This window comes from Oryctolagus cuniculus, chromosome 12 (genome assembly GCF_964237555.1).
Source record: "Oryctolagus cuniculus chromosome 12, mOryCun1.1, whole genome shotgun sequence".
Classification (NCBI taxonomy): Eukaryota; Metazoa; Chordata; class Mammalia; order Lagomorpha; family Leporidae; genus Oryctolagus; species Oryctolagus cuniculus.
In genome coordinates this window covers 86,997,871-87,016,636 of record NC_091443.1, presented here as the reverse complement: position 1 = coordinate 87,016,636, position 18,766 = coordinate 86,997,871, and the positions used below count along the sequence as shown (strand labels likewise).

Below are 18,766 nucleotides of genomic sequence, written 5' to 3'. Positions count from 1 at the left end.
TACTTTCTTATTTTATTAGTTTATAAAGAACACACATTTATTTCTCAACAGTTCTGGAAGCTGGTGTATAGATATTTTAAGTGAAAAGAACAGTTGTAGGAATTCATGAAAATTATATGCAAGCCAGGAACCCAGCATTCTAAGGGGACTTTTGTTTTATTATAAATAGCAGTAAGAGGGACAAATACCTGAGTAAGATGCTCCAATGTAAATGGAAATTTCAGGGTATATGGGACTTTCTAGAATATGGCATGCCTGCACATCTCATCTTCATTGAAGTAGAAGGTAGTGTTACTTTGTTTTACATACAAAGCCACTGAGATTCAGAGAGGTTAGGTGACTTGCCCCAGGTCACACAGGAACTAAATCAGGGTGCTGGGACTTGAGTTCAGCGAGAGGCAACACCATACGCAAAGCTGGGAATCACCAGATTTTCTTTCACAAGCTTCTAACACTCTAGATTTCTTACTTCTTTAGGTCACACCTTAAAATAATTAATTTTTATTTGTATTTTATTTGAAAGGCTGAAGCCAGGATCCTGCAACCCCATCTGTTTCTCCCCCATGGGTAGCAGGGACCTAAGTACTTGAGCAGTTACCTGCTGCCTGCCAGGGTGCGCGCGTGTGTGTGTGTGTGTGTGTGTGTGTATGTGTTAGCAGGAAGCTAGAATCAGAAGCAGAGCTGAGATTCGAACCCAGGCACTCCAGTGTCAGAGGCAGGTGTCCCAAGTAGTATCTTAACCACTGCACCCAATGCCCACTCCCCATAATACTTTGTATTGTCAGCTCCATACAGCCAATTGATTCTCATAGGACACTTTCTTTGGTTCTTGCCAAACCCTCTATCAGTGGCCCCCCCTAGGTTGCAGCCACAGGACGCAGGTAGTTCTCATGAGAATGCTGGTGACGCGTTGGAACTTCTGCTCACGGGTGACACAGGCGGCTTCGTGGCTCACTCGGACAACAGCGTTTGACCACGGGCAGCATATTTCCTCAGTTTTCTCTGCTACTCACAAAGTGGTAGCTAGACACATAACACCCTTTCCCGCTTCATCTGTGTTATTAAGTGAGCTTCTCCATCACCTTCTTAAGTCTAGAGTCAAGAAGACAGTACTTCAGGTCCTGGTTGCTGATATCCGTGGTGTAAGTGTACCCAGCGTGGCTCATTTCAAGATCCCTTACCGGAGTGGGACAGAAGTGTGCAGTACCACCTTGCGTAGTATTGGTCTCTAGTGATACAGATGCAACGGGGATAAATAACCCAAGGAGCACAGAAAATACTAAATTGTAGTTTTTGGAAAGGAAGTTATGAGTTTTATCTTTTTAAAGAGCTGTCTTTCTTTCTTTTTTTTTTTTAAAGATTTTTTTATTTTATTTGAAAGTCAGAGTTACACAGAGAGGAGAGGCAGAGAGAGAGAGAGAGAGATCTTCCATCCACTGGTTCACTCCCCAATTGGCTGCAACGGCCGGAGCTGCGCCCATCTGAAGCCAGGAGCCAGGAGCTTCTTCCAGATCTCCCATGTGGGTGCAGGGCCCAAGCACTTGGGCCATCTTCTACTACTTTCCCAGAACATAGCAGAGAGCTGGATTGGAAGTGGAGCAGCCAGGACTCGAACCGGCACCCATATGGGAGGCTGGCGCTTTAGGCCAGGGCCTTAACCTGCTGCGCCACAGCGCTGGCGCCATGAGTTTTAAATATTTATACTTTTGGGATAATTTAAGTTTGTCTAATTTAATCTCTTTTTATTTGAAAGGCATGTGTGCACACACGTGCACACTCACAGCCACAGAGATCTTTTATTTACTGGTTCACTCCCCAAATGCCGACAATAGCAACAGCCGGGACTGAGCCGTGTCTGACCCTTATCTTTGACAACAGCTCTGTTTCAGAACTGGGCACAGAATGCCTGTGAATCGAGCAATCCGCTGTCCTGAGCCAGTGGGCTCCAGTGTACCCCTAGTCCCCTGAGACTGGACAGCAGCGTGTGCTCTCTGCAGGTCCGGGTGTCACGGAGGCAGCCAGTGTCTTGCAGGCAGGCTACTCATCTCAAAACGGGGACACAGGAGGGAGACCCTCAGGTTATGCCTCTGATACAGGGAGGGGAGGGTGTCAGGGCTCCCTGGGGCTTCAATGTGCCTCCTCTGAACCCCTAACCATATTAATGGTTCCATTTTGCGAACAAGGGGTCCAAGGCTCGAAGAAGCCAATGACTTCCCAAGGTCACGCAGAGGGCACAGGGCAGAAGTGGAACTCAGGCCCATGTCTGTGGAGGCCAGGGCACGAGTGTCCCAGACACTTGGGCCAAGCTTGTTTTCCAGTACCCGCCTGGGGCCCACTCCTAGGGATGGGATTTTGTTGCTTTTGTCTTTTTTATTCGGTTCCCAGGAGGTTGCCATTGGTGAGGAGCGTGGCTTGGGGCTCAGGGTGCCAGGATCCAGGCCCAGTTTCCTCGTGGGCTTGAAGGGTACCAGCCATCCCGCCCTCACGCGGCAGTCTCACGGGTCTGAGGATGGGGGGTGCTGTTGTCACGGGTGCCAACTGTAAGGCCTGTATGCTGGCCCAACATTGAAAGCTTCTGGTCCTGGAATGGCCTGGAAAGTGAGCTTTCCTTCCTCTACTGCCCCAGGAGGGCGGAGCCGTGCAGTGGCCTTCCCTGGAGGAGGGGGAGGCCACGAGTGGGTGGCCAGAGCCTGTGGTTTAACAAGTCCAAAAGCAGCTGAGTTTGGGCTGCTCCCTAAACTACAGCTGTGGGTTTTCTGGGAGATAAACCTGGAGCTGGGGCAACAAACCGCTGAGGCACCCAAGCTGGGGTGGAGATGCCTACGTGGCCGGCAGCCTCGGGGTGACCCCAGGGAGCCCCTGCATCATCTAGGCCAGGGGCGGGGAACCTGTCTTCTGCCAAGGGCCCTTTGGGTATTTATAGCATTGTTCACTGGGCATACGGACGATCAGCTTCAAGATGAGCCTGCTATATAGTTGTATTGAATTTCGAGTCCCGCCTGCAGTTGGCAGGGTCACACCACATGGCCCGCAGGTCAGACGTCCTCCACCCCTGCCCTAGGCGAGGGGTCCATGCGGGATCGTGGGAAGCACACAGGAGTTGGGGCCAGCCTGCACTTGGCCCTCAGCTCCACTCCCTGCTGCCCGAGGCACTGCGGGCCGGCACCTCCCCTACAGTGCCGGGCTGGCGACAGCACCAGCCTCACAGAGTAAGGCTCCAGGAGATGCACGTGGTACCGGTGCAAACTGGGAAGTGCTGTGCGCTTTGCTCTGCCCTCTGCTGGACTGGGTGCTTGCAGGAACAGGGGAGAACCTGCCCTCGGCGAGGGAGCAATCCACGGGGAGGAGGAGCCACACGAGCTCGGGGCCAGGCAGATGGTGCTTCCTGGAGGAGACAGGGTTTTAGCAGAGCCTGGAGGGGTGGCCTGAAGGTTCACAGGCATAGGTTGAGGAGCCTCAGTCCCAGGGTGGACCACAGGCCGCTGGTTGGATCCTCCCAGTGGCGCTCTTGAGGCTACATCTGACAGCAGTCCTAACACAGAGGTGGGAAACCTCACAGGAGAGGGAGAGAAGGAACTGGCCCAGTGTCAGGCTGCTGGCCAAGGGCAGGGCTGGGACTCCAACCCAGATCCTGAGGCCCATGCCCGTCCCCCTTATCTCGGTGGAGTCTCTCCACTGTGTTGGCTAATCGGTCCATTGATCCAGGAGATGGGGACTGAGCACCCACCATGAGGCCAGCGCTCTTGGGTGCTGGGGGTAGAAACGGGAGGCCAGGCCCTGTCCTCGCCCAGGGGTCTGGGGGAATGTGTAAGTGTGAACGTACTGCCGCTGGTTCTGCCAGAGGCACGCACAGGCTGCCCCGCAGGCCCCTGGGTGGGAGTGAGGAGTCGCATGTGCGGGGTGGGAGATGTTCCAGGGTGGGTGCGTTGGAGCTGGGTGCCGAGGGGAAGGAGTTGTGGCCAGGGGCATCGCAGCGAGGGAACTTCAGCTTGGGGTGCGGCAATGAGGGGGCAGCGGGGGATGTAGCAGAGCTGAGCAGAGGTGGCAGGGGGAGGGAGGGCTGTGACCGTCCAGCAGAGGCAGGCGCGGGGCGTGGGCCACACCAGAGGCTTGTGGGGTGGGGCTGCCTGTGGTCTCGCCTGCCGTGTGCCAGGAGGAGCGGGAGCCACAGCATCCTGGAGGCCCACGGAGGCCCCGCAGCAAGCAGCCTTGTTTTCCGCGGTTGCTGGGCGACGCCTGAAGAATCTGGGGCCGTGCTTGACGTTGAAGGTTAACTCGCAGGGAGCTTCCTCGTCTCCATAGCAGCGGCCTGGCCGGGCCCCAGCCAGTAGCAGGCAGGCTACACATGGACCTTGGCCTGCTGGCTGCCCATGTGGGCTCTGACCCTTGCTCAGGGACCCTGGCAATCTCTCTGTTTCTGTGGGCTGCTTTGCAAGGTGAAGGGACCGACTGACCTCTGAGGACCCCTGCCACCTGTTGTCGGGAGTTAGGGCTGGGATGGGGGGTGGGAGTGGGGTCTTTGAACAGGCGCCTTCTGCACGCAGCTGAGTGCGGGCGGCTCACCAGGCACTGTCTGAGCTCCCGGGCCGCCGCTCGCTGCTGCCTCCTGGAAGAGAATGAACAGACATCACCCCCACTGTCTGGAGTCTCCCTGGGTTGTGCCCCTTCTGTGCGCTGTCCGTCTGAATCCTCAGAGCAACCTAGGCCTTGGTAGGTGCTGTCCCCACGCTACAGAGAGGAGACTGACTGTAAGTGGCAGAGCTGGGATTTGAACCCACACCTGCCTGACTCCCGTCCCTTGTGCTCGGCACTGCCTTTCTCCTGCACGGGCTCCTGGGTGTGTGCTGTGCTGGGCACGTGGGACACGTGTCCCTCCTGGAGGTCTGGCTTCTGGGTGGCACTACAGTCAGATGCGGGACTCAGAGGGGGCACATAGGCCTCTCCCACGGGTGCCTGGGGGCAGGCTGAGCTGCTGGGTTGTTTGGACAGGCAGGGGCAGTTGCACCTCCTGGGGGCAGCTCCACAGGCCTGGGCTGGGCAGCACCTTCTTCAGGGTGATCTCTTCCTCCAGCCGAGCTTTGGCGGTGAGGTCAGCTGTGTGGGTGAGGTATTCGGTGGAAGTCAGTAATGCTGGGGAGAATGACAGGAGCGGGGGAGTGAGAGGATCACGCTCCCCCTGAGGGCATCTGGCGAGGGCCCAGCGCCTGTTCTTCCTTCCTGACCCTGGCACTGGCCTGGGGCTCAGGGCAGTGCGGGTTTGCTCAGCTGGCTTGGCAGGTGGTGCCACCTTGGAATTACTGAGCCTCGAGCTTGAAGGGGCCTTGGGCGGCATCCAGTGTTTCGCTCAGCACTGGGAGGGGGTCCAAGGCCCGGAGACAGGAAGTGGCCTTGCTGAAGTTCACACAGCCTTGGGGGTGGAGCTGGAACTGCGGTCTCCCCCTGCCCCCGGCCTGGGTTCTTTTCCACCATTCTGCCCGGTTTGGGGGGAGGGAGAAACAGAGGTGCTTAGCCTAGACCTTGGGGGATGGCCTCTTTCCTGTCCCCCAGCTGCCTCTCTGACCTCCCTACCCAGCAACCTGGCTCCAGCCCCGCAGAGTCCTGTGCTCTCTGGCGCCCCTAGTGGTGGTGGGGGCTGCAGCATACAAGACACCACAGAGGGACCTCAAACTGATTAGAAGTTTTCCAAGGGGAAAGGCCTCCACCTAGGAAAGTGGCTCACAGATGAGAGACAGCCTACAGCTCAGGACTGCCAGCAAGCTTGTCAGTGTCGAGGGGGTCAGAGTCAGAGCAGGAGTCCTTGGAAAAGGAGGGAGCAAAGGGAGTGTGGCCGTCGGGCACAGGCTGTGTGGGCATGGAGAGGAGCAGGGAAGGTATTCCTGGCTGGCAAACCAGCCTGAGTGAAGGATGGGTGTGAGACGGTGCCCTGGGGGGTGGCACTGCCCAGCCTGAGAGGTGTGGGGCAGGCACAGGCAAGCGGTGGGCGATGAGCCTGGAAGATAGCGTCCAGTAGCCTGGGGCAGCTGGTGCAGAGGCGCCAGGGCCTCAGGCATCAGGCAGGGCAGTTGGACTCTCTCTGGTGGTCAGTGGGACCACCCAGGATATTTAACCAGCGTGGGTGATGCAGAATGTAGAGCACAGGCTAGCCTGCCAGGGGAGCCCCTGAGACTCTGCCATTATGAGCTGCTGGACTTAGAGCAAGTCATGTAGCTCTCTGGGCTCAGTTTCCTCATCTGAGAAGTGGGGATGATAACAGCATCAGGGTGACCACAAGAACCATGTAGGACACTAGTATGCTGCTGGGCTTGGGTATGGTCAGGCTGTGAGTGTCGGCCAGGCCAGCAAGAAGGAGGCCTTTTTGAATGCAGGAAACATGCTGATGTAGGGAGGTCTTGATCTCCCAGCCAGCCTGGAATCACCTTAGCTGGCCAGGAACCCGTGGCATCTTTACTCCCAGGCAGGGCAGGTCTTGGGTCTGCAGGTGCATCTGGCCCAAGCAGCCTAACGAGTGAATGGTAAGTGAAGACAAGAAGGCAAGTCCTGATAGCCCTGCAGAGCCTTCCTGCTGCTCCACGACCCCCACCCCGCCTGACAGCCCCAGGCCGCGCCCTTGTGTCAGGTCTTCTCATCTGAAATCAGGAGCACCTGAGGCTCTGAGGACCAGGCTGGGGCGGGGCCTGGGGCCCACTCACCTGTGTGAGGGCATCACCAGAAGAAAGAGCATCCGGGCGCCTGAGGTTGCTTGCGTGGCCAGACCTACGTGCCACTCCCGCTTCCCCCTGGGGTCCCCGGAGAAGATCCAAGAAGAACAGGGGAAGGGGATCGTGCAGTGCGGGGATCGGCTTTGGGGGCTGACAGATCCCCGTGTCCCTGAGTCTGGCAGAGTCTTAGTTCCCTTTTCTGCCCAAGAGGAAGGATAACACTGCCACACGAAGGTCATCGAGAGAGTTCAGTGTCGCATGCGTGGGCAGCACTTGGCTCTGTGTAATTCAGGGGCTTAGCAGGTGGCACCTGTCTTCTTTCACTTACTGAGCACCTGCTGGATGGCAGGCTCTCTCCCAAAGCCTCGGGGACCGTCGCCGCCCAGTGGAGGGGCACGGGTCAGTCCTCAGACAAGCTTGCCAGTGTTGGGAGCACCGGGGGAAGGAAGCACGGGTGCTCAGGGAGCCTGTGGGGCTGATGCAGAGGCAGAGAGGGCTTCCCGGAGGAGGCGCTGCTGTCTTGACTGAAATGTGAAGGCAGTCCGGGGGGAGGAGGCGGTGATAGGAGAGTGTGCTCCAGGCCACAGAGCTGTTGCTTGCTGTGTGTTAGTTTCTTGGGGGTGGGAACTCTGGTAGAAAACGTGGCCTTGCTCTGGGGTTCTTACCCGCTTAATGTCTATGGGTTACAAAGTTAGGTAACCAATACCACAGTTACCAGTAGAACAACTTTCAAATCACTTGTGGAACATTTCCACCAGCTCAGGAAGGAGCTGTGTACTCATTAGCATCCCTGCTTCCCCAGACTTGGGCAACTCCTAACCCACATTAGGCTTCTGTCGGTGCTGATTAGAAGTGCGATCACGTACCACGGGGTCTTTTGTGGCTGCTTCTTCGTCTCAGCATGACGTTGTCAAGGTTCATCCGCACTGTCGCATGGTGTGAGTCCACTTCTTGTTACTGTCACGCGACACCCGAGGCAGCCCGAGTTCCTAGAGAAGAGAGTTATTTTGGCTCCGAGTTCCAGAGGTTCAAGTCCGAGATCCAGTGGCGCCTGTCGGACTGGCCTCTGGGTAGGATGCTTTGCTGTGGAGCTGCAGGGTGGCACAGAGATGGGAAGCGTGTGTGTCGAAGGCACGGAGGTCTCTTCTGAAGCCACCAGGATTCTGTCATGGGGACTGCACTGCGGCGAGCTGATCGCTCACTTCCCAAAGCCCTCACTTCTTCTCCTTCTCCTTCTCCTTCTCCTTCTCCTTCTCCTTCTCCTTCTCCTTCTCCTTCTCCTCCTCCTTCTTCTTCGTTTGTTTAATGAGTACAAATTTCATAAGTACAACTTTAGGAATATAGTGATTCTTCCCATCATACCCGGCCCCCACCCCCTACTCCCACCCCTCCTCCTCCTCCCTCTCCCATTCCCAGTTCCATTTGCCATTAAGAACCCCCTCCCCCAAAAAAACCACCTTGTTCCTTTACAGTCAAGACAAAGGTGGTTCAAGTCATTGCTTCTCAAGGTGTCAATTTCACTTCTACAGATTTCCTTTTAGGTGCTCTATTAGTTGTCACAGATCAGAGAGAAATCTGGTATTTATCCCTTTGGGACTGGCTTATTTCACCATATTCTAAGTATGGTGTTTTCCAGATTCATCCATTTTGTTGCAAATGACTAGATTTCATTTTTTACCGCTGTATAGTATTCCATAGAGCACATATCCCATAATTTCTTTATCCAGACTTTGGTTGACAGGCATTTAGGCTGATTCCACATCTTAGCTATTGTGAGCTGAGCTTGCTCTCCAACGCCGGTGTGGAGGCTCTCGGCTGGTGGGATCCTACATTGTGCACGCCTTCACCCTCCACGTAGGTCCGCTGTGTTCGCCAGTTTACGTAGAGTCTCCTCTGCTGTTTTCTCCCTAAGTCTTCCCTGAGACCGCACTCTTTCCGCTTCGTTTAAACTCTCTTCTCCTAGACTCGAGCCGCAAGCTCTCTCCCTGCTCTGCTATCGTAAGCACCGAGCTCTCATGTCTAAGCACCACAATTTATTATTTCCCCCCTCTTGGGCCCATTGACTTACGACTGGGGGTTAAAGTCCTGACCGAATTCAGGGACCAAACCATGTTCAGCCAGCTGCCAGTGTGTGAACACTTCACGCCTTTTTGTCATTTTCTTGGACTTCATTCCTTTCTGCGGCCGAGCGCTAATGCCACGTGAACCCTGCGATACACAGTATGGGTGCGTCGTGTTTTGGGGCTCCACTCTTGGGTGGAGAGACTCTCGGGCTGCTTTGGACGTCTGTGTCTCACGTTTGCAGGACACTGCCTTTCAAATGGACTCAGGGGCAGCCGTGGGGGAGCGGAGGAAGGCAGGCAGAGCCGAGGGACCTGCTCGCCCCCGTCCTGGTCTTGGCAGGGTGGAAACAGGAGAGGTGGCGCTCAGGATCCTGGTCCAGCCTCTCTGGGGGCCCAGCCAGGGCATGGCCATCCCCTACCTCTGCCTGCCCTCACCATCCGGGCACGCCTGGCAGCTGCCTATGGATTCTGGGCCATTGTGATTCTCCCCGGAAAGCAGGTGCCTTTGTTTCCGTGTCTTGCTGAGGGCCAGAATCAGTTAAACGCACAGAGAAGGGAGAGCCGGGAGGACAGGAGTGTTGTCAACAGGAAGCTGGCTGGCCGGGACAGTGAGGAGGCCAGGGTCGGTGAGCCGAGTGTGCAGCAGGCCGGGCCGGGCGGGCAGGCCGCCACCCGCACACTCACACAGACGCCCATGGCTGTGTTTACAGGAAACGCTGCCCGTGTCCCACTGACCCCATCTGACAGTTCGGGAAACAGGGCCTGCAATTCAGAGCCCGCACAGACACTAAAGCCTAGGTCTCTGGCTCCTAATCCGGGCCCTGCGCCCAGCCCGGTGCCTGCTTCTGAGCTCGCAGGAGAAGGCCGAGGACACGAAAGCAAGGGTTTCTGCTGTTCTTGGCTCCGAAAAAAGAACAACCCCACCCCAGGCCCCACAGCAAAAACACAGAACCGGGCTCTAATTACCGTCTTTCTTCCTTCCTTTGTTTTTGTTTTTGGGTTTTGTTGTTTTTGTTGTTGTTGTTCCCCAGCCAGAAAATATTATGTTGCTAGACAAGAATACTCCCATTCCACACATCAAACTCATTGACTTTGGCCTGGCTCACGAAATCGAAGATGGAGTTGAATTCAAGAACATTTTTGGGACGCCGGAATTTGTTGGTGAGTTTTGTTTGTCTCCTAGTTAAGCATCTGGCATTAAAAGGTGGAGAAATCCCAGGCATGAACCCTGCGGTTAGGGCTGTGGCCTCTGCATGGGGAGGTGACGCGTTAGGACGCCCCCTAGAAACCGATCACGGAGGGAAGGAAATGTCTCTTTTTTAAAAAGAGGTGTTTATTTATTTGAAAGGCAGAGTTATAGAGGGAGAAACAATCTCTGGTTCACCCCCCAGATTGCTGCAAAGTCTGCAGCCAGGAGCCTAGAACTCCTTCCGGGTTTCCCATGGGAGTGGCAGGGGACCAAGCACATGGGCCATCACCTGCTGCTTTGCCAGGTGCATTAGCAGGGAGCTGGATCGAAAGCGCAGCAGCCAGGACTCAAACAGTCACTCCTGTATGGGATGCCGGCATTGCATGGCAGCAGCTTAACCTGCTGTGCCACAGCGTCAGCCCCAAGTCCTGAGATATCTTGCTCAGCCCCTGGGTGAGGGTCCAGGTGCAGGCTGTGAGCACCCAGCGGGGCAGGTGTGGCCAGGTGGAGCTAGAACCCTTTGCAGAGCTGGCCCTACCTTCTGTTTTTAGCTGAGTTTAGTGTGAACATTTGAAATCACCCTGCCCACTTACGATCCCATAAACCCAACCTTTAAATTTCGTGAAAAGGAAACAGGAAGTCATCAGGCAGGTGCGAGATCTGCCCACCAGCCTCTCCCATGCGCCTGGCCCTCATTCATTGTCCTGGTGTGCAGCTCCTGCAGGCCTGGCTGCTGTCTCTTCCCTCTCTGTCTCTCACCCTGGGCCCAGGCCCCCACCTGCCCTGCACCCCAGAAGCCTCTCCATGAAGCCCGGGCCCGAGGCTGTGGCCTGGAGGGAACAGTCCCACGAAGGGGAGAGGACTGATTGTGCAGAGCCACACCTGCCTCTGTGCTGGGGGACCGCAGCGGTGGTCTCCTCACAGCCAGGGGGCTGACACGTCTCACCACAGTCTGACCAAAGGGGAAGACAGAACTGGTGGTGGCTCAAGTCCTGGGCCCCTGTCACCCACGCAGGAGACCCACATGAAGCTCCTGGCTCCTGGCTTTGGCCTGGCCCAGCCCTGGCTACTGTGACCAATTGGGAATGAATCAATGGATGCGAGCTCTTGCTCTCTCTCTCTCCCTCTTCCCCCAAAATAATTTTTTTAAATGTGCTTAAAAAAGAAAAAAGTCTGTGGAAAAATGGAATCAAAAGCTAACTTTATTTTGGTGCCAACATTTTTGAAATGCATGCATAGGTTTTTCATAATGCATTTTCTACGAACTATTTTTAAAATTTATTTGAGAGACAGATAGAGAGTATCTTTCCACTGTTCCCCCCACAAATGCCCCCAATGACTGGGCCAGGCTGAAGCCAGGAGCCAAGAACCCAACCTTAGGTTTCCAACACGGGTGGCAAGGACCCAAGCACTTAAGCCATCACCTGCTGCCTCCCTGTGTTAGCCGGAAACTGGATTGGAAACAGAGCCCAGGATTCCAATGTGGGATGTGGGTGTCTTAACCACCAGGCCAAACGCCTGTCCCAGATGCGATGGTTTCAATATTGTTCTAGAAAAATAAACATAGGCTCTCTCACTCTCCACTTCCCACTAGTGGGTGGACAGGCTGCATCCCTCCTCCTCTCTCTCAGCTCTGATAGCTCACCAGGTGTGTCCAGAGTCATCCGTACCTGGGTCTCCACCCTTCTGTGTCTGGACCCTGGGCACTGGAGTGCATGCAAATTTCAGCACTCCCTCTGCAGGGCTCCTCTGGTCTCTGGCCCGGTTTGGCCCAGCTCACGCCCTGGTCACCACACCCTTGGCTCAGCTCCTCTTTCCACCTGTTTGCCGATGACGGCTCTGGCCCCCGCTCCTGGGGCCACCTTCCCCTGCTGCCCCTGGACACCTCACTGTCATCATCTCAGTGGCCCCAGCACCATCTCCCTCCCCTCCGGTGGGAGGCAGCCTCTCTGTGGATTCCCTCTCTGCCAGCTTTGCTTCTCTCTCTGCTGGATTCCACCCCAGGGCCATCAAGCAGCCCTCCTCATAAGGGCCCCATTGCTCCTTCCTGTACCCTCCTCTTCCTCTCTTGGGTGTGCCAGGGGGCCTCTCCCTCTTCTCTGCCAGGGCCTGGCATGAAAAGTCTCCACCAGGACCACAGGCAACCCCGTGCTGGCTCTGTCAGGCAGCTCTATCAAGATCCTAGACAACAGGACTTTGTGGTTCACAGTTCTGAAGGCTGGAACGTCCAAGGTCAAGGTGCCAGCAGATGACTGGGGTCTGGTGAGGGCCTACACTCTGCTTCATGCAGAGCTGGTAACTTCTTCCTGAGTCCTCACATGGCAATGGGGTAAATGAGCTTCCTTGGACCTCTCTTATAAGAAATTCCCTTCTGTGGGAGCCAGAGTTGTGGTAAAATGGGTTAAGCCACAGCCTGCAATGCTGACATCCCGTATGGGTGCTGGTTCAAGTCCCAGCTGTTCCACTTCTGATCCAGCTCCATGCTAAGGCTCCTGGGAAAGCAGTGGAGGATGGACTGATTGCTTGGGCCCCTGCCACCTACCTGGGAGACCCTGGTGAAACTCCTGGCTCCTGGCTTAGGCCTGGCCTAGCCCCAGCCGTTGTGAACATTTGGGGAGTGAACCAGTGGATGGAAGATCTCTCTACCACCCCCCCCCATAACTCTGCCTTTCAAATAAATAAATAAATCTTTAAAAAAAAGGAAAAGCCCATTCCTAGGGTTCTACCCTCATGACCTAACCCCCTTTTCCAGGCTGCACCCTGTGATACGATCGTATCAGGAACTGGGGTTCAACCTGGTGGGCGGGGCGGCAAATGTTCAGGCTATGGGAAGCCCTTGCTGCAGAATTCTTAGGTCTGCATGGTCTCGGCCGGCTGCTGGGGACTCAGCCCGGGACACGTTTGCCACCAAACCCCTCACATTTCCCCCAGCCGTCTCCTGTCCCTTCCGCGCCCTTGTGGACTCTCTCTTGTGACTTTTGTTTCAGCTCCAGAGATTGTGAACTATGAGCCCCTGGGCCTGGAAGCCGACATGTGGTGAGCTGACCGCACGCTTAGGGATCCTGGAGTGGGCACAGGGCCCCGGACCCTGTTCCACGTGACAGCCCCTTGCCCGTGGGTGCCCCTTCCCCACATGCACCGTTCAGAGCCTCTGCCTGCTTCAAGCATGCGGGGCCTGGAGCCCGGGCAGCTGGAGACAGTGAGGCCTGGAGCTGAAGCCGGTTAGGCCGTGGCTGGGCAGGAGCCCGGGCAGCAGTGAGGAGCAAGGCGAGAGGAGGGGCCGGGGCGCAGGCTCACCCCTGGGCCTGCCACAGCCTCAGGAAGCAGTGACGATGGCTCGCTCCGTCAGCCCGCCAAGGCTCACTGGCAGCCTTGTGTTCACTGGGCACTGTGTGGCCTGGGGATGCCGCAGCAGTCGGTCCCTGCCCCTTATAGCTGGCTGAGCACCGCCATCACCAGGTGCGAGGTGGTTGTCATTGTCCTCAAATGAGGAGGAGAGGGGCTTAGTCTGACTTTGAACTTGGGTCCTTGGACTCCAAATGCATCCCAGGCTGCTGCTGAGGGTGGGATCGAGAAGGGTGTGGGGCTCCAAACGACATCCCGGGACTGCCACAGAGGAGGCCCATGGCCTCTACCCCTGAGGCCCCGTGGGGCGTCCCTGGCCGGCCTGGGATAGGGGTGGGGGGCGCCGATGGCCCTGACTTGACTGCTCTCTGTTTTGCAGGAGCATTGGCGTCATCACCTACATCCTGTGAGTATCCCTGACACCAAGAGCACGCCCCAGCTTAGCTCTGTGGGAGGCGGGAGAAGTGAGAGTGAGATAGACAGACAGACTTGTGCGTGCTGCACACCTGCCCCGAGCTGGATATGTCCAGTCCACACAGCAAGCCGGAGGCCAGGCTCACTGAGCTGTGTATCACACTCCTGACCCTGGAGTTGAGGTGGAGCAGGAGCCCTGAGAGCAGCCCCCGGCGTCCACACCAGGAGCCCCTGCCCAGCCTCCCCAGGCTGGGTTCACCTGCCATTATCAGGTGGTGCAGGTTCTCATGCAGGAGCCTCGGGTAGCCCTCTGGATCCCGCCTTTCCTTTCCCAGACGCTTTGTCCTTCCTCTCACACCCTCTCCCCTCCTCTCCTGTCCCTGCAGTATTCAGCGTGTAAGCAGAGATTTCCTGCTCCGGTCCCCTGTGGGTTGGGTGACAGCGAGGCTGGAGTGAGGCCGGCCGTCCCGTTCTGTCTCTGTGGCCTTGGACGCATTCTTAACCTCTGGACTTGTTTTGCCACCAGAAAAACAGGAATCATGGACTTCCCTGCAGGGACCATGCGGGGGAGTTTCCTAGCCCTGGCCCTGGCACCTGCTTGGTGGATTAGTGGGAGTCCCTGCCCCGCCTCCCCACTGTGCTCCCCGCCTTGTTCCCATGGCTCCCTGGGGCAGGAGTCTGCTTGCAGTCAGGGGAGCTGGGCTGCGGCAGCCCTGGACAGCTAAGGGACCGTTCGCATCTCATCCCCATAAACTGGCCCTGCCCCTGGCAGCGGCACTTGGCCTGGGTGCCGGTGAGGCGTGGTGGACGCCCCGGAGGTGCAGCCGAGGTGCTCAGCCCTGGCGGCACCATGGAGCGTCCACTACTCACCAGGATCTCTAAAGTCAGAATTGCCAGGCCTGGGGAGTGGCTTGAGTGCCTTTTAAAAACCCGTGCTGAATCGGCTGCAAGCGAAGAGAGGGCCGGGAACTGATGACTGTGCAACTCCAGGTCAGAGCCTGAGTGCTCGGACGCTGGCTCTTGGAACCTCGCTGTTTTCGGAACTCTGGTCTCCCTGTCAACCTTCCTACGACTCCCAGTGTGCACGGGGCACACGGTCTTCTGGTGGCTCCTTTGAACTCAGCACAGCTTTCCTGAGGGCCTGCTCCCTGGTGGGCACCCTGCCGGCCAGGGGCTCCCTGGCTGGGGGAGACGCCCCGCGGCAACCAAGGGCATGGCGCCGGCAGATGCTCGGTCTCCAGCCAGCGCCTACTGCAGCATCATAGGATGAGACTGAGCAAGCGTGCTAGCTCGGGTCTGTCTCCCTCGCCTTACAAAGCCTCCACGGCCTCATCTAATGCTACTTATCTCCCAGAGGCCCCACCCCCAGATCCCATCAAACCATGAATTTGAAGGTCCAGTGTCTAGCACTTAAGCCATCAAACCCTCACAAGCCATGTCCCCACCTCCGCGAGATACAGATGAGGAGCCAGTGGTTTGCTGGGGCTGCTGATGGTTGCATGAGAGGAGGGGGAGACGGAGAATGGCACTGGGCTGCAAGGGCTGAAATGAGTTTTCCTGCAGGTGGGTGGAGGGCAGGTGCTGTGTTGGCTGAGGAAAGCAACACAGAGCACGTTCCGCGTGGCTGAAACGTCCTGAGTGTGTGGTAGGGGCCAACTCCCGAGGCCTGGCTCAGGGGTTTAGATGAGATCCTGTGAAACTGCAGGGACACAGGAGGTCCTTCCTAGTATAACCGTGACAATGACAATGGCCCTGAATTCCACAGCCCTTTCACGAAGCATTATTTTATATGTGTTTGTTCTTCATGATTCCTAAGTGTGGTGAGGGCTTTCTTTGTCTGTTTTATAGATGGAGAAACTGCAGCTCAGAGAGGCTGAGTAACTTACCCAGGGTCACACAGCTGAGAGTGGTAGAACTGGGATTCAAACCCAGGATTGAAATAACTATATATATATATATATATATATATATATATTTTGCTGGTGTACCTTGCTGCCACCATGCTCAGAACATGGCAGCAGGGTTGGGGATAACCTGCAAGTGATATTTGTTAAATGGAACCGATAAGACTTTTGGGCAGTTAGATGTGGCCAGGAAAAAAAGAGCAGGAATCCCAGGTGATGTGTGTGCTTCTGGCTTGGGTACGTTTTTGGTATCACATATGAAGGCAGGGAGTGCAGAGAAGGGTGCCTGGGACAGTGAGTCCTGGGACAGCGAGTCCTGGGACAGTGGCCCGACGGGGAGAGGCAGCCCGGGAGCAGCTGTGTGCCAGGCAGGAGACCGTGGATTCGGGGGTCGCTATCTGTGTGACATGTGCGTGACAGACCTGCAGTGCTGTGGCCCGTCTGTTTGCACGCCTCTCCAGCTTGGCTCAGTCGCTGCTCAGCCTGGAAGCCGTTTCCACTCCTCTCGCTGCTGGCAACCTCTCCCTTCCGGAGGTCCCCAGCGGTGCGAATGCCCGCTCTCCCGGGAAGTGGCCCCAGCTCCCTGCACTGTGCGCCCTGGGCCTTTGTCTGGCTTCCTGCTGTGTTCTCCCGGACACTGTGAAGAGCCGTGTCTCCATGTCCCTTGACATCACGGCTTTTCTTTTTTAAAGACTTATTCAGGGCTGGCATATGAAGGTTAAGTCACCACTTGCCACACTGCCATCCCATATGGGTATTAGTTCAAGTCTCAGCTGCTCCTCTTCTGATCCAGCTCCCTGCAAATGTGCCTGGGAAAGCAGCGGAGGATGGCCCGAGTGCTTGGGTCCCTGCACCCATGTGGGAGACCTGGATGAAGCTCCTGGCTCCTGGCTTTGGCCTGACCCAGCCCTGGCCATTGTGACCATCTGGGGAGTGAACCAACAGATGGACGTCCTCTCTCTTTGTCTCTCCCTCTCTTTCTCCGTGGCTCTGCCTTTCAAATAAATAAATAAATCTCTTTTATTTGAAAGAGGAGAGAGATCAATCTTCTGTCTGCTGGTTCGCTCCCCAAATGCCTTGCAACAGCTAGGTGTGGGTCAGGCGGAAGCCAGGAGCCAGGAGCTCCATCCAGTCTCCCATGTGAGTGCAGGGGCCCAAGCACTTGCACCACCTTCTGCTGCTTTCCCTGGCACAATAGCGGGAAGCTGGATCAGAAGTGGAGCAGCCAGGACTCAAAGCAATGTTCCTATATGAGAAGCTGGTGTCGCAAGCAGTTTAACCTGCTGCACCACTACACAGGCTCTGAAGACACAGTTTTTCTCTCTCAGGTTCTTAGGAGGAGCTCCATAAAAATGCTCTGAATTGGGCTTGGTTGGAAAGGCTGCTGGGTGGACGCCCAGGGCGAGCAGGCTATTTGCCTGGAAGCCTCCCCAGCTTACCAGCTCCCCCCAACACACAGCAGGGCAGGGCAGGGCAGGCCAGGACTCCCCGCCCCCTCCCTCGCGTTCCACCCTGTTCCCGCAGTCATGGGGTTCCCTCTCTGTTTGCAGCCTAAGCGGAGCATCCCCTTTCCTGGGTGACACGAAGCAGGAGACGCTGTCCAACATCACAGCAGTGAGTTACGACTTCGACGAGGAGTTCTTCAGCCAGACCAGCGAGCTGGCCAAGGACTTCATTCGGAAGCTTCTGGTTAAAGAGACCCGGTAAGAGAACAGAGAAAGGCCCTGGTCTCAGGCACTGCCCTTTTCCTGTCGCCTCTCTTTGCCACACCTGTCATCTGCACTGTTGGGGTGTACATGGGGCAGGTGCGGAGACGGGTGGACCAGCTGAGACTGGACATTCATCCGTGTGCTCAAGTCTTTCTGCTGTGTTCTCCTGGGATGCAAATCACCGTGTGTGTGTGTGTGTGTGTGTGTGTGTGTGTATGTGTAAGTCAGCCTGGGTTTCTTTCGGGCTCATGGCCTCGGGCAGCCTGCCCCAAAGCACCTGGGTTGGAAAAGATGAAGTGGCAGAGTTTCGAAGCCACTTGATGCTGACAGCTGGGGAGGCAGCTCCAAGCCATCAGTGCAGGGAATGTGGAGGAGACCAGCAAATCCTACCCTTGCCTCAGCCCCCCGTGGGGCCGCCCCATGGCCTTGGAGGCAAAGAAGGAGGTGGGCGGAGTCACAGGGGGTTGGGCACGCAGAGTAGGGCCCGGATGGGATGGGGAAAAGGGCCACACACCGGAAGGCCGTGTCTGCCTGGTCCCACAGACTGCAAAGGGGCAGCCAGCCTAGGTCCTTGGCAGAGCAGAGTCCCTGACTTCCCAAAGGCAGCACTGGGAGTGGGGACAGGGGTCATCCTGCCTGGTGACAGAGCAGCCACGGGCAGGGGAGGGATCTGGAAGGCAAACAGAAAAACAGAGACCAGGGGTTAACAATGGGGAGCTGACTTTTGGAGCATTCTGGAAACAGTAGAACATCCATAGCTCTTGTATAGTGTGGCTTTAGGGCTTGCTTTCTTTTTTTTTTTTTTTTCTTTTAAGATTTACCTTATTTATTTGAAGGCAGAGTTACAGAGAAAGATGGGGAGAGGAGAGAGAGAGAGAGAGAGAGAGAGAGAAAGAGAGAGAGAGAGGTATTCCTTCTGCTGGTTCACTCCCCAAATGACCACAATGGCCAGAGCTTGGCCAATCTGAATCCAGGGTCCAGGAGCTTCTCCCGGGTCTCTCACACGGGTGCAGGGGCCCAAGCATTTGGGACATCTTTCTGCTGCTTTCCCAGGCACATTAGCAGGGAGCTGGAGGGAACTGGAGCAGCCGGGACTCCAACCAGCACCCATAGGGGGTGCCGGCATCAAAGGCGGAGGCTTGATGGGCTCTGCCACAGCCCCAGCCCCAGCTTTAGGTCTTTCAGCTTTGGGGCTGAAGGGAAGGTGTAAGTGGGAAGGTCACCCTCTTGAGGGTGGCAACCCACCTCCGTCCATCCTGGTTTGACAGCAGTGGGCAAACAGAGAGCAGTGTGGAGATGGTTGCTCGCAGCTCTGCCCTCGTGGGTCACCGCTGTCTTCTCGTCCTCACTGTAGGAAGCGGCTCACCATCCAAGAGGCTCTCTCTCACCCCTGGATCACGGTAAGGACGCAGCAGTGAGTCCAAGCGAGCAGAGACCTCTGTTC

At 56.4% G+C, this 18,766-nt stretch overlaps 1 protein-coding gene across 4 annotated transcripts in view; it reads left to right on the top strand.

Moving 5' to 3' along the window:
* DAPK2 (death associated protein kinase 2) overlaps nt 1-18,766 on the top strand; it is a 121,703-nt gene that overhangs the window by 87,048 nt on the left and 15,889 nt on the right. For 3 of the 4 annotated variants that reach the window (XM_008268912.4, XM_008268909.4, XM_008268911.4), the window contains 5 exons: nt 9,793-9,922; nt 12,938-12,986; nt 13,675-13,701; nt 17,164-17,316; nt 18,677-18,722. In XM_008268912.4, coding sequence (XP_008267134.2) covers nt 9,793-9,922; nt 12,938-12,986; nt 13,675-13,701; nt 17,164-17,316; nt 18,677-18,722 — 405 coding nt within the window. The remainder of the gene's footprint in view (nt 1-9,792; nt 9,923-12,937; nt 12,987-13,674; nt 13,702-17,163; nt 17,317-18,676; nt 18,723-18,766) is intronic. The other variant, XR_007910155.2, reaches the window with a different exon arrangement.